Source organism: Notechis scutatus, chromosome 1 (genome assembly GCF_049901735.1).
Source record: "Notechis scutatus isolate UNSWTSFEM ecotype Mainland chromosome 1, rNotScu1.2, whole genome shotgun sequence".
Taxonomy (NCBI): Eukaryota; Metazoa; Chordata; class Lepidosauria; order Squamata; family Elapidae; genus Notechis; species Notechis scutatus.
Window position 1 is genome coordinate 109,082,478 of NC_142009.1, and position 25,183 is coordinate 109,107,660.

At 35.2% G+C, this 25,183-nt stretch overlaps 1 protein-coding gene across 1 annotated transcript in view; it reads right to left on the reverse strand.

Annotated features, from left to right (window-relative positions):
- GRIK2 (glutamate ionotropic receptor kainate type subunit 2) overlaps positions 1 to 25,183 on the reverse strand; it is a 506,307-nt gene that overhangs the window by 251,463 nt on the left and 229,661 nt on the right. Inside the window, exons 4-6 of the mRNA XM_026666609.2 lie at positions 18,392 to 18,573; positions 13,067 to 13,120; positions 6,568 to 6,741 (exon numbers count right to left, since the gene is read on the reverse strand). Coding sequence (XP_026522394.1) covers positions 6,568 to 6,741; positions 13,067 to 13,120; positions 18,392 to 18,573 — 410 coding nt within the window. The remainder of the gene's footprint in view (positions 1 to 6,567; positions 6,742 to 13,066; positions 13,121 to 18,391; positions 18,574 to 25,183) is intronic.

Genomic DNA, 25,183 nt, shown 5'->3' on the forward strand with positions numbered 1-25,183 from the left:
AGGCAGACCAGTTCACAATTATATTGCTCTGTGGAGTGCAAGATTTAGTCAGATGAGAAGAGCTGACGTTACTCAGGAGTCCCTAAGCCACATGCTCCATCCTTGCTCTGTTAACAGGGAGTCTTGGATGACATTCATCTATCCCATTTTAAAGAACTTCTGTGGTAGAAAATACAGTGCTTATCTTTACTGCTATTTGACCAGGATTCTTGATCTCTCAGTTTCCTAATTTTATGCCACTATTATATTCGTCCCAACAATGACTGAAAATTAGTGCTACTCTTGGCAATTTCCACTGGTATTTATGTTATTATTACAATATTAATTATATTGCTAAAATTTTATTGTATTTTATGCCAACTTTTTAGTCTTCTCAAAAATATTAGGTGTGTGTATTCTATGTGGAGTTATCTGGCCCAAGTTTTGTTGTTGTTGTATTTATCTTTTATACAGATTCAAGAACCTGAAATGTAAAGTTTTCAACCAACTGAAATTGTCTGAAATGGTCTCTTCATGTATTTAAGAGATAAATTATTGTGGACAATCACAAAGGGTTCAGCAGTCATGCAAACAAATCCCAACACTTTACTTTAACCAACTGAGAAGTTAGTTGGATAAGAAATTACATATAAAATATCAATAGCCAAGAGCAGGACTGAACTGGAATTTGACTTTTTTTTAAGGCAGCTAGTGTTTTATTTCATGTGTTCTGGAACCATATATTTATTTATGCATTTACATGCAGATATTTTCTGTAAAATTTCAAGGTAGCTGACATGGAGTTGCCTTTATTTTAATCCTAACATAATACTGTAAAGTAGATTAAGCCCAATATTTCTCTTGAAGCCTCCTCTTTAGAAACTCTAACAAAGCAACAATGGTTGTTAGAAACTTAGTAACTGTACTGGACAGGTAGCTGGGGACGAAGAATCCTGAGCTGGAGATAATGAAGGGAAATGAGATTTGGATCCTTGATCAGGGGCAAATAGGAAGAAGAAAGGCTGGATTCTACAATAGGAAAGGCATGATTTAAAATACAAGAACAAGAAGAAGGGGAGCTTCATCTGTAAATGGAAGGCTACAGAAGAGATGGCCTATAATCAGGGGTGGGATTCAATTTTTTTAATAATGGGATCTGTGGGTATGGCTTAGGTGGTGGGCATGGCTTGGTGGTCATGTGTCTGGGTGGACATGGTTTGGTGGTCATGTTATTGGCTGGATGTGGCCAACTCAACGTCACTCACATCGAGGGACGCGTCTCCTCGCCTGGCCTCTCATGACTGTGGGGATGCTGCAACAGTCATAAGTGTGAAAAATGGTCATAAGTCACTTTTTTTTCAGTGCCATTGTAACTTTGAATGGTCACTCCACACAAGCAAAGTACCAGCAAAGGAGGGGAAAAATACTTCAGAGACGTTCCTGAGACAGGAAGTCTAGTCCTGCCAAGAATGTAATAAGGGTTAATGGAGAGGCAGTTTCTGTAAGCAACACCAGAATGTTTCCTTCCTGCCTTCCTTACAGGGTTAGGCCAGTAATTTCTTCTAACAACCGGTTCTCTGAACTGCTTAGAGTGTTAACAACTGGTTCTAGCGAATAGGTGAATCCCACCCCTGCCTGTAATGCAATAGAAAGGAGGAGAATGTAAATGCAGAAAACAATGGAGACATGGAGGAGAAGAGGCAGAGAATGGGACAGCAAGAGTGTGAAGCTGTGAGCAGTAGAATGGAATGGAAAGAAAGATGATTGTGAGAATGCTGTTCAAGCCACTTTAGAAAACAATGAAGAATTGCTTTAGTTGTTTTTAAATTCTAGCTAGATTTGGCATTTAGTCTACAAGCTATGTTTGTCTAGGACAGTGGTTCTTAACCTGGGTGATATTGCCCCCTGGGGGCGATTTCATTTTTCAGGGGGGTGATGGAATGAAAAGGGGCAATGCGGGGGCAAAGGAATGGAAGTGGGGAGATATGGGGGTGATGGAGCAAGAAGTTTTGGGGACACTTTTGAGACTTTTTTTGTACAGTGAACCACTGTATATCTGTCGTACAAAAACATCAAATCACTCGCTATTAGTGGATTGAACTGTGTTTTAAAATGTTCCTCCAGCTAGCTTCAGTACAGAATGCCAGTCATATATGAATACGCATTGCTCATCTTCATGCGCGTTGCGCAGCAGCCTCTATCACTCTACCCATTAAATTTGTTGCTCTGATTTTTGTTGCTTTCCTTCTGTAAAAATTTTCTTTGTGTCTTTTTAACCCTTTTTACAGTGTGCATGAATATATATTTTCCTTGAATCTTAATTTAGTTTCAGAGTTTTCATCTTGAAATTCTTAGTTCCTGCACTGCGGTTTGTTCTTATGCCCTTTTTATATTTCTTTTTCTGTCTTAAAATTCACTTGTAATTAAATCATTAAATGTTACTGTTTTTTTCGGGCATTTCATTTTCTTTCAATTGAATTTTGTTTTCAGTGGTCATTGCATTTAAGTGTCTTGAATAAATAAGATAATAATGAAATACATGTAAGATAATAATGAATAATAATGAATAAGATAATAATGAAATACACGCACGAAGTTTGGGAGTAAAGTGATGGGTGGCATCAGAATTTTTCACGCAGTTGAGATATGGGGAAAAGACTGGAAATAAATTATTTGCATCAATATGTCCTGATGACAATTTTAAAGAAAACAAAAAACGTGTTTGCATAAATTGAAGAATTATTTCCCAGTGTTGTGATTGAGAGGTTATGTTGGAGGAGGGGGGCGATGATAACTTCCTCAATGGCTCAAGGGGGAGATTCTTTCAAAAAGGTTAAAAACCACTGGTCTAGGAGATACCAGACATGGTCATCTTAGTCAGCCTCAGAAATAGAGCACTAGGAATAAGTTTACAGGAGCCACAAAGACAGAAAGATCAATATTTCTTAGAGCTGACCAATTGTTGAGAAATAAAATATTATTTTATATGTGAAACTAGATTTTGGATCTTACAAATATCAACAATTATTTCTTTAAATTTACTGTCTGAAAGCTATTTTTAGTTTCACAGAAAATTCTTCATTGAAGATTTTACAGAAATCCCTTCTCCTTAATAAGTAACTTCCTTTTTAACTTACAAATCCTTTCTGGTTATAGTATGTAATTAACATACAATAAGTAATATGGCAATATCTTTGATTTCTATGTTAATAATGATGTAGTACTTCATAGTTTTAAAGTATCATATTAACATTGGCTAATTAATCTCTAAGGCATGCTGTGAGGTAGACTGAAGAACAATTTGTATATTACTATAATAGTATCTGGAACAAAGGCATGAAGAATATTTAAGAAATTACTTAAATTCCATCAAGCTTTCAGTACTCAATAGCAGACTTATAACAGGTTCTCTCACAAGTATAGCAATGGTGACTTTCCCCCCCGCCCCCATATCCAACCAAGAGAAGAATTCACTCTCAACAAGAGTATTTTTTTTTTGTAATGGAAAATGTTTAAATGTTAGACTGTTTATAAGAAGCTACTATTTTTTAAAATACCTGTTAAAAATTATATGGCAAACAGGTTGTTTAAACCAGAATAAAGTCAGGGATGACTTAAGAAGTCAGTACATTTTATTTTTCATTTAAAAGTATATGAACTGAAAGGTCAAATGTTTTTGTTCTTTCTAACATTAAACATAAAGTGTTAGTAACTATATTTGTGACACACCTTTATTGACCAATTATCAAACTACAGTGGTCATACACATGGCCCAAATGTAAACCAGTTCATTAGAAAGCTTTTCTTTCCAGTGCAAAATCAATTCATGTAGCTAAAATGCCTCAGACAAAGGTTTAAAATGTCATTGTACTAAAATCAGCAAGCTCCTCCTGACAGAAAAGCAACCGAACTCAAGAGATTTATCTCTCCACATTCACATCTGTCCCATTCAGAAAGACTGTACTCTATGTTTCCTATAAGCTCTTCTAAAATTTATGAGACATTCAATTGTCTCATAAACTTTTACTTCTTCTCACTGAGACACTCCATGCAAAGGAATTAAGGTATCACTAAGCTCTTTATGACATGAAATTATCCTCATTTATAAAATTATCCTCTCTGTTTTGAAAGCATGCTTTATATTTATAGATTGGTTCAAGTAGTAAAGCTTCAGATATGGAGTCTAGCAAGTTCCTTAAAGATCCAGTATCTCCATCAAGTCTGGGATCCTAGTGTTGTGTGTGAGTCATTAACTGATTGTATTGTCTGCAATGATTGTTAGTGATATTGTGGTTGTTTAGCTACTATTTCTGTTTAGCTACTATTTCTGCTTAGCTTATTTTTTTATTTCATTTTTCTTATCTGCCCAGAGTAACATACTTGAGATGGTTGTCTATATAAATGTAATAAATGAAAGATTCCTTCCTTCTAGTAAGTCTCATACTCACTAACTTTTATACTGGAAAGGGTAACCTTTCACCCAAAGACCACAAGACAACATCAAAATGCTATATTGTATGTCTCCTAAGCCTCTTTGCGTCACACCAAGAATCAGAATGGCATGCTTAAATAATTCATTCATTCAATCAAAGCACTTAAGATGGGAATTAAACAAGTTTAATTTTGGCCTTAGAGGGCATTTAAACATTGAGTTAATATTCATCTAATTCCTTCCTCCAGAGAGCAAAGAACAGGTCGGGAACTTCCAATTAAGTAAAAAAAAAAAAATCTCTATCCCTCTTTATAATTCTAATCCCAAATGATGGGTATAGACCAGGTAACTAAGTGGCATATAATCCATGAGGTCTCTCTCTTTTTTCTATCCTATCTATTCCTTTCGATCACTATCATTCTTCATACAAGAGCAACCTCCAGCTTTGCACAAGAATGAACGCACAATATGAAACAATCCATACTGCGTGCCACAGCAAAGCCTCCAACAATTGTAATAGTCTTGCCACTGCAAAAATAAGCTCTCCATAGCTAAGAGAAAGACATAATAAGACTTCCTTGAAAAGTTTTGCCTTACATCACTGGCACTCTACTTGAGTACAAAACACAAAACATTTCATTATTTTGTGGCTGAATAGACAGGCTCCAATGATAGCTCCTAGGAACCAATTAAAGGGGTTAACTGAGCCATGAGACTCCATAAATGAATCCAATTCCTTTTTTCTTTATTTCCAACCAAAGCTCTGACATAAAGCCAGGAGAGAAATGCATAAGCTCTGAGAACTTATATAGTGATAAATGACTGTATTACCACTACCAATAATGGGTCTTTCTTTTCCAGACACAGAGAAGTTCAATGAGATTCCTATTGTCCTGTAACATTATGAAGAAAGAGAACATGAGATGTCTCAGCAATAAAAGCGTAATGTATTAAAAAAATGGAAGTGGTCCCATACTAGCAATGACTATTTTGTAAGCAAAGTTGGACTCCTCCCTGGCTCTTTTTGTAAACACAAATGTTTAATTATAAAAATCTCAGCACAAAAAATAAAATGATACAAGTTTGTAGTGGCTGAAATTGTCAAAAAGGAAACATGGTGTTGATCAGGATTCTGATAATCATGACAATTGACCAAAGGTTGAAATGACAGAATTAAAATTCAGGCCTTAGCTTTAGGGTGTGGAAAGTTCCAAAAGAAACTGCAAGCCTGTAGGTTAAACATGTGGTCAAAACCACAGAAGGTATATATGAGTATTTTTGTAACTTGTATAGCTTATCTACTTCCTCTTATGTAACTAAGTAAAAATAAGAATATTCTTCTATATATACTTGTTTCAAACTACATTCGGGGTTCTTTTATGGGACAACCCATCTTTCTTCAGCTGAATAAGTGTGTCCATTTATCAAGAGAGATCTGGACTCTGTCTCTTTGTTTGCTCTGAGCCACATCTGATCCCTGTTCCACAATGGATGAAATGCCATCAATGCACACACACACACACACACACACACACACACACACACACATATAGATGAGTTGCTAGGGAATGCTCACTGACTAATTTTTTGACATCAACTCAGGAATTACAGTATAAATGTTGTATTTGGCAGCACAGTTTTCTTTCTAGCTGTCCTATAGAGCTGTGACATGCACTTTACAATTTCTGTGGATATAGGAATACATTGATTGGTTGATTGATTGATTGATTGATTTAGAAAACCTTTATAGGAATTTGTCTTATCAATAACAATACGTGGTTCACAGCAAGAATGATGATCATTTGCTATTCCATTATGGCTGCATAACACTAAAAAAGGGCAGACCAGTAGCTTATCAACAGAACCACAAACCAGAAGCATGAATATAGAGATCCTTTTAATATAGTTCATTTTAGCATTAGCATAGGAGGCAGGGGTATATGGCTTGGTCAGGTACATAATCTTACCAATCTGTTCAAGTCATTTGTTGGAGTGATATTTTACTTTTCAGATTCAAAAACTGAGATAAAATCCAGAACTGAGACATAAAGGAGGACATCTATCTTAATAAACAGTTAGACGGTCAAAGATACACAACAGGAAAATATGAAATAATATCAAATATTTGACAATTGTAGGCTAATTGGTGTTCATACCGTCATAAATCCATCCAGCAAACCTGAATCGGGTTTTGGAGGAGCTTGCAACCGTTCCATAGACCACTTTTCAATTATGGACACCACCTGGGTATTTTCTGTATTTAGAATCCTGAAACCAGTCATATTTACTCCACTATACCGATAAGGCTCCACATCAAGAGCAAAAAGATCCTAAAGAAAAGGAGAAAATATTTTAGATACTTTCATCCATACATAATCTCTCCATTTCCAAACATTTTTCTCCCCTCATGTGTAACAATGATATTAAAACAATATATCTAACCATTTGTGTACTTTCTGAAGCGTTTGACAACCATATGTGATACCAGTACAGCTGTGAATTAAATTATTTGATAATAATGCCCAATGAAAACCACAAATGTGTGGTGCTTGTAGGATGTTTGTACGGGTGCACTAAGTCATAGCAAAATTCCATAGCTATTAACATGAGCATTTATAGATTGTCAAGGAAAATCACTGAGTCACAACCTTTGCTATTTGCAAACAATTCATAAGTCTTCATTACCCAAAGATTATGTAATAATTCTGCTCTAATAAATCTTTTTATAATGTTTGGTTGTAATATATATGTTAGGAAACAAAAGGAAGTTCCTAAGCCAAACAAACTCAAACTTGTAAATGCACGTGTTACTTATTTACTTACACAGGCCAAGTACATAATGAAATTTGTGACATGATACAAATTCCTTCTTTTATAAATTTGTGTGCAATGTTATGATATGAGTATCAAAAGGTGGATTTTATGATGGAACATCTACATATTTTGTCATTTTGGTGTCATCATTACTAACTTCATGCTTGTCTACATTTATAATATTTCTCTCCTCCTCCCCTTAACAATCATCTTAAGAGAAATAAAGAAAGTTTAGGTAGCTTGTTATGCATAATATGGAAGATAGGAGTAAATATCAACACATCTACCAGAAATCATATTCAAAGCTACGCTATGTAGATCATACTTGAAATATTAGCACAAATTCTAAATGTATTTATGGCAATGTAACTTACACAAGCCACTCTCATGTTCTGGCACTACAGAACCCAAAACTTGAAAGCAAACAATCCTGCAGAAAAGTTTTGACATGATTGAAAAGAACCGATACAATGAAGAAAAGAAGACCAAGATAATCTTTTCCAGAATAAGGAGTGCTAAAGAGCTGTTAAGATGAACTACTATAATTTTCTCTACTTTCACCTTTTCCTACATTGGTCTCTCAAATCTCCAAGGAAGATTTGGAGAACAAGTGGGAAGGGATTCTGATTGTTTTCAATATCTCCATTTCTAGATAATGTTCAATTTCATGCACTATTTTTCCCAACGAAGGGAGATCTAGGGGTAATCTAGGTCTGTTTTCAATAATTTAATTCTTTCCAGTGCAGTTAAGAATATTACTCCAGAATGTTTATATAAAAAGATGGCACATTTGGAGGTGTCAAGCTAGCAAATGCTGGTTTAGCTTATCCTAAGTGTATTAAGTGTATTACTTTATTCATTGGGGGAAGAAAAGAAGGCACAATATTAACTAGCCATCCCATCTTCCCTTTTATCATGCCTAGATGTATCTCACATGGAAATACTGTGCTACCTTTTTAATGAGCAGGATTAAGAACTTTCCAACAGAAGCCAAACTTTGGGCCACTGCAACAACCATCAGAAGTTAGGATAGGACTGTCCTCTGGATATGTTCAGTCTCAGGCACAAATAGTTGTTTTTGTTTTTTTTACTGAATATTGGATTCTCTATTCTTACCTTACCATTTCATTTATTTTGTTTTTTTGTCTATTACAGCAGGAGGAGGAGGAGGAGGAGTGGGGATGAGCTGGTACAATATGATAATGTACACTTTGATAATTCAAGAATGCAAACACAGTTAATGTTTCAAATTAGAATGAGAGGTAATCACATCATTTTTCACAGTTTAATTAAAGCATTGACTTGTTTCTTCTGAGCCTGTACTACATAGTACATTTTATGTTATATTCATTATTAAGCTGCACTTTCATTCCTATTTTAAGGCAGCTGGTTTGGGCAAACAACTATTTTTTCGGGGCAATATTCTGACTCTGTAAACCAGAGTCTGTAGAGAAGACTGTAAAGCACTATGAAATGGTATATAAGTCTAAATTGCTATTGCTATTAAATGTTAAGATTTATATAAGGGGCTCCACTTGTTATAAAGACTGGATCACCTGTACAGCAATTCAATTTACGTCAACTACACTGTGTGGTAAGGAGATAGTAAAACTGAAAATATATTTTAAAAATGCCCTCCTTCTCCATAAAAAAATTAATAGAATGATTCAGATGGCATAAGCAAAAGAATTGCATGACATTAATGGCAATGGCAAAAATCCCTGTAATTTACGTTTGTTGAACAAGGGCCAGGTGCAAAGCTACTTGCAATAATGACTCAAAGCTTTTTTCTTTAAACCTGGGTTGCTTCCAAGCCATCTTGGACAATTGCATAAGTAATTATGCAATTTGAACACATTTCTGTTTACTCAAAACTATAATAAATATGCACAACAGTTCAGAGAGAATTAATGAGGTATTACATTAGACTCCAAATCAATCATGAGAAAGTACACTTCCAAACAGCGCAGCTAAACAGTGTGACTGGAAAATTTATTGGACAAGACTTCTACTGTGTCAGGTAAGAAGTAATTAATAAAGCAGAGGAGCCAAAAGTGATACAAGTTACATGACTCCATTGAGCAAAATATCTATCTTCTGGCTGGCATATTCCAAATTATCTTAGTTGTCAACTTCTGAAGTTCCTCCAAGAAAAAGAAAAAGAAAAAAAAAGGGGGGGTGAAAAAAAATCCATGACCTCCCACTAACTTTACTTTCTTTCAAGACTAATAAGCAAATGGGAATATTTAATTAGGCCAAAAGATTGAGTGCTAGATATAAAACTTTTTGTGCCTTACTAATTGTATTATTTCTTCCATAGAGCTTGTTGACTTATTATACTGTTCCCTTGCTCTTTTGCCAAAGAAGCTTATTTCTCCCATTTAGGCAGCTTACAGGCCCAGAACTGCATTACATGTAATTCCCTCAGTCCAACTGCTGGCTACAAAACTTCGAAGAATGGAGTGGATGATAGGTATGCATTGGTATGCTATGTGTTACCCTCATTTCATGATCTGCACTGGCTCTGTTTTCCTTCCAGGTAGATTCAAGGCCCTAGTTATGACCTATAAAATCTGACATGGCCTAGTTTGGTTACTGGAGGGATCACCTAGCTTCCATAGTGTAGCCTGGCTAGTTTGATCCAATAGAGTTGCTGCAGCTTTCTTTGATCAAGTACGGCCATCTATCATAACCTGGAAGCATGCCTTCTCTGTTGAAGTGCCTGTCTTCCTGATATATGAATGGCTTTCATCCTGATGAACTTCTGAAGGGCTTTAGGGAAAATCACCAGATCTTTAGACATCTTTAGACAAACCATGCCCAGCAGTCACATGACCACCAAGCCACACCCACAAATTAGGCCACACCCACAGAACCACTTAGTGGTCCCTGGGATCTAAAATTATGAGTTTGGTGGTCCCTGAGGTTCAAAAGGTTGGCGACCCCTGTAGTATTACACTGACCTTGAAGCCTTCTCCACCCATCCTTGCAATCCCTGAAAGATTTCAACCTATAGCTTGAGAATACTTGCTGTTTATGAATACAATCTTCCTTAGTATCAAAAACAGCATGCTGAACAAAACCTAGAAGTAATCAGTTCTTATTGGTCTGTGCCTCCATTAAATAACTATGAGCAGCTTGTTTGTCAGAGATCGTAGGGTTTTCATAGCAATCAAATTCCAAATAAAGGTAACATTAAATACTTTTTCCCCTACAAAACTTATTTTATTTTCAGTAAAATATTTTTACTATTACTGTCAAGTAATATAATGAAGAATGCTTTAGAGTGATGCTAGAGGCCATCAGCATATTTTTCTAAAGCTACTTACCAGTGTAGTAAAAATGTAATGGTAGTATTCTGTCATCATTCCCATTGCTAAACCCTGTAAAGAAAAATTCAGTATACACATTAACTTTTCTAAAAATTAGGTAACACCGCTTTATTATTTCTACAGTTATTCTTATTGCTGTTTTAATCACACCTATGAGAACAATAGAAAGTTCCCATGAGATAAAAATGTGCATAAAAGTATATGGCTAGAATTATACTAAAATTAGGCTAAGCAAATCATTCTTAAGCAGTTAGAGCAGATAACTGGCTATTAAAAGAATTAATGAAACGAAACTGTGGATAGAAAGATTGTTATTAGACTGTTTAGTGTTGCAAATATGAAATCAAACAAATCTAATGGAAGATGTGGCATTAATTGCATTTATTCTATAGTTTTTCATTATATAATTAATACTCACTGAAGAAACATAAATTAAAAACAATTGAGTCAAAGAAGCTAAAATAGAAGTGCTGGCAATTAAATCTAAATCCCCCTCTACAAAAAGAAGATATGCATCAAATATTAGCCCTGAACCAAAATTTATTTACATTAATGTCTAATATGAATACCGTAGTATATAAATTCTAGTGTAACTTGTATAATTCAAAAAATTCTAACCATTAAATAACTGTTGTTGTTTTTCTACCTCTTGAAGCTGAACCAACTCTAGCTTCCCATTTTAGGTTTTTCTTAATCACCTCTTTGGTTAATAAATAAGAATTCCACTCTCCTTCATGATGTTGTTATTATATTAAATAACCCCAAAGAAGTATTTTAAACCAAGCAAAAATCTGCCTAAACGAGCTGCCAGTTAAAGGGGCATATAGTGGACCTGATGCACCTCTAATGATTGGAGATGATATCTTGGTGGAGATTAATAACTGAGCAGTGAACATAAACTTGCAGAATGTATTCAAGTAAAGGAGAAGCCGCTAGATCACCCACATGTGCTCTGCAAGGCTGGTCCCCATAGGAAGCCTATAGAATCCAAAATGAATCTGTAAGTAAACTGTGGATGAAGTACCAGGAGCCAAGTAAGAAACTACAATCTTTCAGCCACATGCAAAGGCTGCATTAAGGATAATGAGTCTGACCCCATTTTCTAAAACACATTTCAGTATAAATATTCCATAGCTAAAACAGATCTTCTGAACTGCCGTCCATCAAATGCTTTAGGAAAAGGCAAGTTTGAAAATGTCCTCAAAAAAACAAATAAACAAACTCAATAAGCACCAAGTACTCCATGGTTCAGACCCAAGATGCAGATATTCTCTTATAGTATTACAGCGGTCGCCAACAGGTGGGCCACGAGAAAATTTTGGTGGGCCACAGAGAAATCTCACCCCCAGAACACCCTCCAAAGCAATTAATCCAGGCTGCACAGAAACACAAGGCTGCTCAGCCCACATGGCCTGCGGGAACCCTCCCCGCCCACTCACTCCTTAAACAGCAAACTTGTCTGCTCAGTTGCTATTTTTCCTTTTTCCGACCATCAGCTGTTCTGCTGTGCCAGGAGATTTAGATTAGCTAGGAAGCAGAAAATGGTTGGATTTCTTGCTTTCAAGCTAAGCATAGCCGAAACTCCCTTAGGACTGAAGGTTTCCTTGCAAGCAAATTCAGTGCAGAATCACGGCAAGCAAATTTGAGAGACTGAGCTAGCTTGATGGCAGACAGATAGATCACTGAATAATTCTGTGAGCAACTCAATCTGCCAGCTTTGCCTGATTTTGGATAAAAGTTGCTTTTTTATATAAAAAATTCAATATTTACATACATGGTGTGTTGTGAGTTAATTTTATGAGTTTGCTTGCAAGCAAAGTTTATGTGACAGACTGAGCTAGCCAATGGCAGATAGATAGATTTCTGAATGAATCTGTGATTCTGTAAGCAACTCAGTCTGCCTGCCTGCTTTGCCTGATTTTGGGTAAAAGTTGCTCTTTTTTATTAAAAAAAATCAATATTTATATCAATATTTATAATATTTACATACAAACCATGCCCAGCCAGTCACATGACCACCAAGCCACACCCACAAATTAGGCCACACCCACAGAACCAGTTAGTGGTTCCTGGGATCTAAAATTATGAGTTTGGTGGTCCCTGAGGTTCAAAAGGTTGGCGACCCCTGTAGTATTACACTGACCTTGAAGCCTTCTCCACCCATCCTTGCAATCCCTGAAAGATTTCAACCTATAGCTTGAGAATACTTGCTGTTTATGAATACAATCTTCCTTAGTATCAAAAACAGCATGCTGAACAAAACCTAGAAGTAATCAGTTCTTATTGGTGTGTGCCTCCATTAAATAACTATGAGCAGCTTGTTTGTCAGAGATCGTAGGGTTTTCATAGCAATCAAATTCCAAATAAAGGTAACATTAAATACTTTTTCCCCTACAAAACTTATTTTATTTTCAGTAAAATATTTTTACTATTACTGTCAAGTAATATAATGAAGAATGCTTTAGAGTGATGCTAGAGGCCATCAGCATATTTTTCTAAAGCTACTTACCAGTGTAGTAAAAATGTAATGGTAGTATTCTGTCATCATTCCCATTGCTAAACCCTGTAAAGAAAAATTCAGTATACACATTAACTTTTCTAAAAATTAGGTAACACCGCTTTATTATTTCTACAGTTATTCTTATTGCTGTTTTAATCACACCTATGAGAACAATAGAAAGTTCCCATGAGATAAAAATGTGCATAAAAGTATATGGCTAGAATTATACTAAAATTAGGCTAAGCAAATCATTCTTAAGCAGTTAGAGCAGATAACTGGCTATTAAAAGAATTAATGAAACGAAACTGTGGATAGAAAGATTGTTATTAGACTGTTTAGTGTTGCAAATATGAAATCAAACAAATCTAATGGAAGATGTGGCATTAATTGCATTTATTCTATAGTTTTTCATTATATAATTAATACTCACTGAAGAAACATAAATTAAAAACAATTGAGTCAAAGAAGCTAAAATAGAAGTGCTGGCAATTAAATCTAAATCCCCCTCTACAAAAAAGAAGATATGCATCAAATATTAGCCCTGAACCAAAATTTATTTACATTAATGTCTAATATGAATACCGTAGTATATAAATTCTAGTGTAACTTGTATAATTCAAAAAATTCTAACCATTAAATAACTGTTGTTGTTTTTTCTACCTCTTGAAGCTGAACCAACTCTAGCTTCCCATTTTAGGTTTTTCTTAATCACCTCTTTGGTTAATAAATAAGAATTCCACTCTCCTTCATGATGTTGTTATTATATTAAATAACCCCAAAGAAGTATTTTAAACCAAGCAAAAATCTGCCTAAACGAGCTGCCAGTTAAAGGGGCATATAGTGGACCTGATGCACCTCTAATGATTGGAGATGATATCTTGGTGGAGATTAATAACTGAGCAGTGAACATAAACTTGCAGAATGTATTCAAGTAAAGGAGAAGCCGCTAGATCACCCACATGTGCTCTGCAAGGCTGGTCCCCATAGGAAGCCTATAGAATCCAAAATGAATCTGTAAGTAAACTGTGGATGAAGTACCAGGAGCCAAGTAAGAAACTACAATCTTTCAGCCACATGCAAAGGCTGCATTAAGGATAATGAGTCTGACCCCATTTTCTAAAACACATTTCAGTATAAATATTCCATAGCTAAAACAGATCTTCTGAACTGCCGTCCATCAAATGCTTTAGGAAAAGGCAAGTTTGAAGCCTGACAATGGTTTAAATTAGATTATATATAATTATAATTACATACACAAGGAGCAATAAATACTTGTTTTCGGGGCTACTTTATTATTTTTGCATATTTTTGTTTACTTATTTTGCACATGGGTATCTTGAAAATCCTCACTTGTCAAAAAAAAAAAAAAAAAGATAATTCAGCAGTGAAAAACCTTTTATATGTATAAAGGACAGCTATAAAACAAGGGCACCAGTCAGCTCTAATCCTTGTAAAGAACCTATTTGTTTTTGCTGACATGGGAACTATCAAAAGCTACATTTGTTGTTCACTTACAGCATATTGGTACATTATAAATAATGCAGCTTGGCTGATGGACTAACTTATTGTTCTGGTTGCTTGGTTGCCAGTGGTTGTTGTTTTTTTTTAAAGCTAGCTTCACTCTAGTAAACATTTTGGAACCAAAACTTTTAATGCAGGTGAAAAATTAACTGGAGTCAGCAATTTCAGGTTTATTTTTTAGGCCATGAAACTTGGTTTTAACTTTTTCTTGGTGAGTAAAAAAGAGTTTTCATCCTAACAAGAAACATTGCTCATGCAGAGACTCCTATCATGGGGCCCATTTTTCTATCATGAAAGAAAGTTTCTTTTATCTCTCCCCAGAAAAGTTGTCTCTTAGACAGGACAGGTGGTACAAAAATATAATAAAGTAAAAGAATTAGAAACAAAGTTGGTATCTTGAACACAAGGGGGACTGCCATAATCATTCTCAAGCAGCTGAACTGTGGTTCTCAGCGATGTAAATGTTGTCTGCCTCTCTGGTTGCAAAAATTATACCAAAGCACCCTCAAAGTTTAGCCACTGCACAAGTGCAATTGTCATAACGCCTGAGATAATGTTCATTTTGCAAACTTGTGGAGCAGGGTGCTGTAGAACATGGCACTTTGTCTGCATGTGGAAAACTCTATGATTCTGGCTGCTGACTCTTAAGAACTCATGATCTGTCCTGGTTATTTAAAGTTGGATTTCCATAGCTTTTCTTGTATAGTGGCTGCATTTGTACAACCTGTCTGACGAAAACATGATTTGTTACTTTGAAATGCAACATATGCTGCAGGTTTGGCCACTTGCAGACATACAGCCTTTCCACTTTGCAGCTGTTTGAATGTCAGTTCAAAAGCATCCCCAATCCATCTGAGATCTTCTAGAACTCCATTATTTGTTATCTAGGCCTATCTAGAGAGACCACAGGGCTCATAGAGATCAAGAGCCCATCAGCAAGTTTATTTATGAGCTTTTCGCCAATGAAGACTCAACAGTACATACATGTTCCTTCCCCTCCTTATGCAACTAAAACATTTAGCAATCCCTTACAGGGATTTCTTTGCCTTTCATGGTTGGCACGCCAGCATTGTGACTCATTTGGCCATTTATGCTAGTAAACAACTGTGGCACAATTATCAAACCTGGGAGACAAGATGATAAGTTGGGTTTTTTTCTAAGAGAATCCTTAAACAGAACTTAACATGTAACTTTTAAAATGGAAATCTCACAGAAACAAAAGGGAAATAGTTACTGTAAATGTCTTATAAATGCAAGCTTCCAGTTTTGATGCCATTTGCTTATTGGGGCTCATATTCTACCAGATTATAACTGGATTTTTAAAGTAAACCCCTTAATTTATGATTCATTGTATTACGTGAACTCCAGTAATCAGGTTAAGTCAATAAAATGCTTTAATTGACCATGTTTTGTGTTATATAAACAAAGTTTGTTTTAGTAAACCTCAAATCTGGGATTATAATCTTTCAAAATCTATTTTTTTACTAGTTTTATGAATGGAATCACATTCAAAATACAGGATCAAGCCAGATACATGTTTCTAAGCACGTGACTCCAACCAAAACTTTGTTCTTAATATCAGTTCATTCAATACATTTCTGATTATCTTTGCTTTCTTCATTTTAGCAGCCCAGTTTAGCGAGAAGGTGGAAGGAGAGAAGAAATGAAGAATTGACACTATTCCATATTTATTTATGTGAAGATTTATGAGAAGATCCCCATATACTCTTCACTCTTCTCAAGTTGAAGCAAAGTTAATCAAAAACATGGTATGGGCTTGAATAGGCTAAATAATCTGTCATCATTTCTGTATGCAGGATTTAGAAAACATTATTATTTGTTTGTATAAATGTATACACTCACTCAGTTTCTTAGATACCATGCAGTTTATGAATTTAAAATAGCATATTAAATTCACCAAGAGTGCTGGTTCATTGCTTGGACTAATTATAAATCATCAGGTGTTTTTTAATTGGGATTTTGTAACATAGTCACAGCAGTTTCTTTTCTTTTGAAATAATTATCCCTTTTATCCACATTAGTCTCTCTAATACAAGTAGTCCTCAAATTACAGCAATTCCTTTAATGACTGTTCAAAGTTACAATGGCACTGAAAAAGGGACTTATGACCATTTTCACATTTCCGACTGTTGCACCATCGCCAATGTCACATAATCAAGATTCAGATGTTGGCAACTGACTCATGTTTATGACATTTGCATTGTCCCATGGTCATGTGATCCTTTTTGTGACCTTCTAACAAGCAAAGTCAATGGGGAAACAAAATTCACTTAACAGCCATGTTACTAACTTAATAACTGCAGTGATTCACTTAACAAATGTGACACAAAAGTAAAATGGGACAAAGCTCACTTAACAAATGTCTCACTTAGTAACATAAATCTTGGGTGCAATTGTGATTGTCAGTGCAGGACTATCTGCACTTTGAGAGACTACTGAATTTACATTGAGAACTGGAATTAAAATGCAATGTTTTATGTAAATCAAAATACATCTGAACAGATGACAAAATAGACACATCCATGGTATCACAATTTTATTTTTTAGTCCCTCTGAACCAAATTGAAAACCAGTTGTGTTCTCTTCACTTCTGGGGAATTAAAATGCCAAGAACCAGGAATAAAAATCACTGCTTTGTTTTGAGCTGCCAGAGATTCTAGGATATTAAAAAAAAAAAACTTATTCCCACTGTAAACCAGAGAAAGAATTATAAATACCATGGATGTGGGGTTCATTTTGTGATGATGAAAAAAAAAAGAGAGGAAACTGACAGAGATTAACTAATTTCACTCTTAGTCATTTTGTTATGAAGAAAAAAATGGGAACTTTTCAAGCTAGAATTTCCCTGATTTTCAAGCCAGGATCTGTTAAGGGAGATGAATTCAAGCACACAGAACAGATGAGACGAAATGTCTCCAAAGAAGAAACTATGTGCTACCAAGTTCTACAGAATTACAACATTTCTTGATGAAATCCATTTACAGCAGTTCCTCTTGTACTGTATGTGAATGTTAAGTAACATCAGTTAAACTGCCAAAGAGGTACTACAGCATGTCATCACAGAGGCAAGAAGGTCATTGTGAAGTAGGACCTGTGAAGGTTCTTTTTGGGATGCAAAGTAGATCACTCATCTCAGCACAGAAGAAATTGAATGACGGCACTTGAGATAATATGTAAAATTAAATAATCACAGTGCATTAATAATTGGAAATGAAATGGGCAGACTTGTACCTTGAAGTAAATCAGCCAGCTTTTTATAATATTTATGATAGTGAATAATCTATTTTCTTTGCATATTAAGCTTAGAAAAGGACTAGTTCAAAAATGAGTTTTCTGTATTTTCAATTAGTTTGTCTGTTTCAAGAGCCTTCTTCAATTGTTCTTTAAAAAAGTATTGAAAATATCTCATATCCTGATGCTCATATCCTGATGCTCTATCTGAATTCTCCTGCTTTCCCTCATCTCCTCACCTTCACATGGGGACATCTAAGAAAGATCACATTTGATTGAACTTGACTTTAGCTCTTTTTTCCAGTCTGGTACTCTGGGACATATTATTTATGCTAACTTTACATCTCTTCCTAAAGACTGAAAAACAAGAGACAGGGAGAATTTGAGGGTGGAGTCCCTGTACATGATTCTTTCCTCTATGTTCTTTAAGTCTCTCAAGTCCATTAAGAATAACAGAACCATGCTTTCATGTAGCTGTAGCTTATAGATCAATATCACACTGACTTCAACATGTCTATTGTATCTGCAAAAGGGTAAAGGGAGGGGAAAAGGTATGCTTACCTGTTTTAAAATACCTGCTGCCATCTCATGACTGCAGTCAAAGATGACATGGAATTCTTTGCCTCTTTTCATCTCCTTGAGCAAGGGCTTGGCATCCTTGGTGTCAGAGGGTAATTGGCGAATTTTTAGCCGCAAATTGTACCTTGATGGAGCCTTAATAAGTTCTTGCAATCGAATGAGACCTTTGTTCAGAGAAATAAGATAAGACAAAGGGTTTCAGAAGATACATTATAGAAAGAACAAAGGGAAGCTATCAAAATGTTAATAAACTGACACAAGAGCTTTTAGCTTATCATCACTGATGTACTTTTAAAATGTGTTTTCTTTTTATTTACTCACCATTAGTTAAGGTATGTACATAAATCAACATTTGAAAATGGTATATGAGCACTTCCTTGCCTCAATAGTATATGAGCCTCTCCTTTTCCTTCTTTACTAATATCGATTGAAAATAAGGAGCTCAGTTTACCCCATGAAACAAATCTTTCTTATCTGAGAATTATGGTAATGTTCTACCTTATAATATGTAGTGGTACATTAATTGATTAAACCAAGATGTTTCACTAATAGTTTGTAATCACCCTATTTTAAAAGTCTTGCATACAGATTTCCTTCGTTAGACTCTGCATGGACCGTCCTCAGATCATCTACATCAATGTTCTGAAAGTATTTACCCTCCTTAATCATATAATTAGGAGTGCTTCTTCATTCATTGCAATAATTCAGTTATTAAGTTACAGATGACAAAAATTAAAGCTGCCATATTAGAGATTTTACCAGGGGCACTGACTGCATCAAGGAAAAGATTCTAGGTTTTCAACCTGGAAAAAAGTAAAACACTTACATATTGCGGTAGAATATTGTCTTAAAAGGCCATCCCATCCAACCCCTCCCCAAAAATAAATGTATACAAAATCAGTGTTATAGAATAAGAGTCAGTCTAATATGGTAATAGAAAGCAGAATTTTAAGATTAGAAAAAATTGAAAATGTGAAAAAACAGATTTTTAATGGATGTATAATCTATTTTAATCTAAATGGATATTTAGCTAAGGGTTAAAACTATATTTTCATATTCATATTCAACACAGATTCAGCTGTCTAAAATGTATTCCCATCTGCAATAGGTAATACCTTGCAATATAAATCCAGGGTGGATTGTTATTATAAATTATGGGTATTCATTCAGGTTATTTTGATATATTAACTGGGTGTAAGTTTCCCTTGATACCAGCCAAATGCCAAGGACCAAATATGACCCTGAACATAGCACAGTTACACAATTTTATGCAAATGGATACTTAGAATTAATTTTGGGGATTCAGACATAGTGGAATAAGAACTGGATGAACATGACTTTCTTTAAAAATGATAAATGTATTTTCTACATACTCTATAGCTTTGGTGATGTTTATCAAATGTTTATATCAATCATAGACCTCTTGAATTTTAAATATTTATTTATTAGCTGGTGATCCAATCTAAAAAAAGCAACTCTGAGTGACTTACAATTTGTAGGAGTGTAACTATCACCCCTGAAAAACCATAAAAATATCCAAAAATATCCAAATCCATTTTTTTTACCATTTAGGAAAATAAGTAAATAATCTGTTTAAGCACTGTGAACTGTTCTTAGCTCACTATTACACAAAATGAGAAATAACATTGTTATCCTTAGTTGGTCAGCATTTTGCTATAAATTTCTTGATCAACGAGACCACAAAAAAGCTAAGAAAACTATTAATACTGGACTACAGAAAAACTGATTACCTGGAAGCACCTTAGCATGTTTATAGTAAGGCAGAGTTACCTGGCTTAGTTCCAGCAAAAGCCTTTTAGCATCACAGTATTAATTAGCTCTTCATACATGTCATTTTCTTTTTTAAAAAATCAACACATACAGGTGAAACTCAAAAAATTAGAATATTGTGCAAAAGTTCATTTATTTCAGTAATGCAACTTAAAAAGTGGAACTAATATATGAGATAGACTCATTACATGCAAAGCAAGGTAGTTCAAGCCATGATTTGTCATAATTGTGATGATTATGGCTTACAGCTCATGAAAACCCCAAATCCACCATCTCAGAAAATTAGAATATTACATGCAATCAATAAAACTAGGATTGTACATAGAACAATATCGGACCTCTGAAAAGTAGAAGCATGCATATGTACTCAGTACTTGGTTTGGGCCCCTTTTGCAGCAATTACTTCCATGTGGCATGTCATGGAAGCTATCAGCCTGTGGCACTGCTGAGGTGTTATGGAAGACCAGGATGCTTCAATAGCGGCCTTCAGCTCTTCTGCATTGTTCGGTCTCATGTCTCTCATCTTTCTCTTGGCAATGACCCATAGATTCTCTATGGGGTTCAGGTCAGGCAAGTTTGCTGGCCAATCAAGCACAGTAATCCCATGGTAATTTAACCAGGTTTTGGTGCTTTTGGCAGTGTGGGCAGGTGCCAAGTCCTGCTGGAAAATGAAGTCAGCATCCCCATAAAGCTTGTCTGCTGAAGGAAGCATGAAGTTCTCCAAAATCTCCTGCTAGACAGCTGCATTGACCCTGGACTTAATGAAGCACAGTGGACCAACACCAGCAGATGACATGGCTCTCCAAATGAACACAGACTGTGGAAACTTCACACTGGACTTCAAGCATCTTGCAGTGTGTGCCTCTCCATTCTTCCTCCAGACTCTGGGTCCTTGGTTTCCAAATGAGATGCAAAAGTTGCTCTCATCAGAAAAGAGGACTTTGGAACTTCCGGTTTGAGCTTCTTTGGTGATAGACCGAAATCTGTGATCGTGTGCGGTTTTGATCTGTGCTTGCCGCTGGAGCGCCCTGAGCTGGTTGGTTTCAGGGCTAAGCCACCTTGTGGAGGTGGTGAAGAGTGGGGAGACTGCCAGCAGGGTCGAGGAGAGCCACATCTCTCCTCCCCAGCTGGCCATTACTCCCTTTCCTGAAGGCGATTGCAACAGTGGTCAGAAATGGCCTCAAAAAAGAACTCGACTGGAAAAGAATGTGCAGGAGGAAGATAAGAAGAGAAAGTTTTGGCTGACTGGGTTGAAATGAAAAAGAAACAACATAAGGTACCCTGGAATTTGAACTATAAAGAATAACATTTCTCCCAAAGAAGATTTTGAAGGGGCAAATGAGAGAGGGGAGGGAAAGGATTTGGGTTTTTTTCTTTCCTTTCCCATATTGACAACTAAGAGGTTTAAGTAAGAAACTAACAAAAATCCACTTTGACATTAACAGGTGTTTAAGCTGAAAATAAAATGTCAAAGGGATAATAAATATTTCTGGATTTTCAAAAAAAATTAAAAGAAAGAAAGGAGAGAAAAGGAAAAAACAAAAGGGTGGGATCTGGAAAAATGGAGGAGACCACCTGGAAGTGAAGGAATTAACAGTGAAACTTTAACAAGATTCCTAAAAGATAAATTCTAACTGAAACTTTGTAACAAGATAGAACCCCAGGAAGAGAAAGTGGAAAAAGGAAGCAAGAAGAAACAGCTTTGGATTATTTGGATTACTTGGTGATTTTTGGATTTTTGGCTATTGGATCTAAAGGACTAAAATCAATCGGGTAGTTGTTTAAAGGTTTTTAAAATGATATCACTCTTGGAAGAACTGAAAATGGAACTTAAAAAACAGAAAGAAGATGCACAAGAAGGAAGAGGTATTTTTGGCTTTGTATTTCAATTTTTAGAAATGGAGATCCTGAACTATGAGAAATAACAAGAAATGCCTGTAGAACAAGAAGGGTGGGACAAAGAAGAAGCCATCTTCAATGACCAAGTAATTCTATGCGGGTAAAAGAAAGGAAAGGGGGGAAAGAGAGTGAAAAATTTAAGATCTGAAAAAACAACCAAAAAAAGAATAGTTTGAAAAGTAATTACAACATTAGGAGGAAACAGAAGAGAGGATTACAGAAGAGAGAATCAGAATTAGAGAGACAAGGGGTCAAAAAGTGGAGGGAGAAGAAGAGGGGGAAGAGGGAAAGGGAAAGAAATTATAAAGGACAGAAGCAGGATATTGAATAACGGGGAAAATATACAAGGATTAAAGGTATAAGCCTATTTAGAAGACACAGAGGTAATGGGTGAAAACTTAATTGAAAGAGGGATTCTGCAAGGGTACATAAGATAGTATTGTTATATTAGTAATAGAAATGAACTTCAAAAATATGAAACAAGTGTGATTAAAATGATAGATAAAATAGTCATTATAATGGAATGGAATGTTTGTTAATAAATAAATGAAATAAAGAGAATGAGAGAATGAAATTATGAAAGGAGGGGAACATTTTAATTATTATTAATGAGCTATAAAAATTTAAAGGAAGAGGAATATGAAAGAAATATGAAAAAATATGGAAATATTATAAGTGTTCCTAAAGAAGTATGATATCCCATTGAAAAAAATGTTAAAGATGTTAAAGATTAAAACTAACATTAATGATAGAGGTGAATTGTAATAGAATAAATATTTTATTTATTATTGTTATATATACTTTCTCTTTAAGAATTTAGTGTGTATTTTAAGAATGTACCAAGCAGAATTTGACTGGAAGTTATGTGTTATATTGAATGTTATAATTGTAAAGGCATAAATTGAAGTTTAAATAAGAGTTGAATGGATAAAATTAAAAGATATAAAGGTGTCATACTCCAATTAGTAACTAGAGGGGAAAATTTTGTTTAATGAGAAAAGAAAATATGAAATTGAAACAGGATAGAGAAAAGTATAAATATAATGATTAGAAAGATTGAAACTTAGAAAAAGATACATATAATTGAATTTAGAAATGAGATAATTAAAAGCAAGGCTGAGAAAATTAAGGGAAGGGAAAAATTATTGAGAAAATGTTAAAATAGTAATAAGATATGGAATAGAACACAAAGACGAATATGAAATTGAGTTTGTGTCTGTATGGAGAAGTGATAACCTGGGACCATGCTATTCTCAAAAAAAGATATTTTATTTGTATTATGTATTGTGAAAACCCAAATAAAATTTTTACAAAAAGAAAAAAGAAAAGAGGACTTTGGACCACTGAGCAACAGACCAGTTCTGTTTTTCTTTAGCCCAGGTAAGACGCTTCTGACATTGTTGTTCAGGAGCAGCTTGACAAGAGGAATATGACATTTGAAGCCCATGTCCAGGATCCGTCTCTGTGTGGTGGCTCTTGATGCACTGACTCCAGCCACAGTCCACTCCTTGTGAAAGTCCCCAACATTTTTGAATGGCCTTTTCCTGACAAACCTCTCCAGGCTGCAGTCATCCCTGCTGCTTGTGCACTTTTTTCTTCCACACATTTTCCTTCCACATAACTTTCTATTAATGTGCTTTGATACAGCACTTTGGGAACATCCAACTTCTTGTGCAATTACCTTTTGAGGCTTTCCCTCCTTATGGAGGGTGTCAATGATGGTTTTCTGCACAGCTGTCAGGTCAGCAGTCTTTCCCATGATTGTGATTCCTACTGAACCAGACTGAGAGACCATTTAAAGGCCCAGGAACCCTTTGCAGGTGTTATGGCTTAATTAGCTGATTAGAGTGGGACACTTTGAGCCTAGAATATTGAACCTTTTCACAATATTCTAATTTTCTGAGATTGTGGATTTGGGGTTTTCATGAGCTGTAAGCCATAATCATCTCAATTATGACACATCACGGCTTGAACTATCTTGCTTTGTATGTAATGAGTCTGTCTCATATATTAGTTTCACCTTTTAAGTTGCATTGCTGAAATTAATGAACTTTTGCATGATATTCTATTTTTTTGAGTTTCACACGGGGTCATAATGCATTTCCTGCAGACCAACTTCCCGATTATAGCTATAATTACCAGTAGCCCTTGATTTACAGCTAGTGATTTAACAATTTTTTGAAGTTATGATAGCTTTAGAATGGGTAAACCAGTTCTGGCCAATACCCATTCAGGAGATTGGATTTGGATTTACAACTGTGTGATTTGCTTAATGACCACTGTAAAAACAGTTGTAATATTGGGTCAGGTTATGTTGGTGCCTCAATTTACAATTGTCATGACTTACAACTGTAATTCTGGCCCAATTATGGTTGTAAATCAAAGACTACCAGAAGTGTAGGAACCAGAAGACTCATCAAGTGACCATTCCAGTTAACCCCAACCTAATCTGCCAGTTCAGCTCAAATAATTCCTTTTTCCTTCAGATACTTGCGAATTTAAAGTTAATCCTTGCAGGAGAAAAACTGAATTTGCATAGACTTTTAAGTGAGCCATCAATACAACTGACATGGAATTCAGCAAACAGATATTTATGAAAAACTTTCAGTCTGGCAAATAGATTTCCTAAAAGCCAGTTTCCATAATCCTTGAACAAGGTTTATTAAAAAAAAAAAACTATTCCAAATAATTCAGAAAAATGATGCCAGTAAAGTCCATTTTGTGTCAGCAAACATGAGCCAGTCCCCAGAATGTCTGATTATCACCTATGAGAGCTTAGTTCCAATTCACTTCAGAAGTTTAAAACTGTGAAATTAAATTAATCTAACAATATATCATATAGAACAAAATAGGAATAAAATAATAAGCATAATCTTATCCCAATATACAAACTAGGCAAGCAGAATTGTAAATTACCATTGTTTTGCTGCTAGATTACTTCTTCCATTATGTCTGCTACCTTTTCTGCTAAGATGTTTAATGCTGAATACATAAGGAGAGTGAAGAGGAAGAAGAAAAGAATAACAAATCAACCTATCACTAATTGATTATCAACTGTGGGCTAAAAATTCATCCATAGAAATT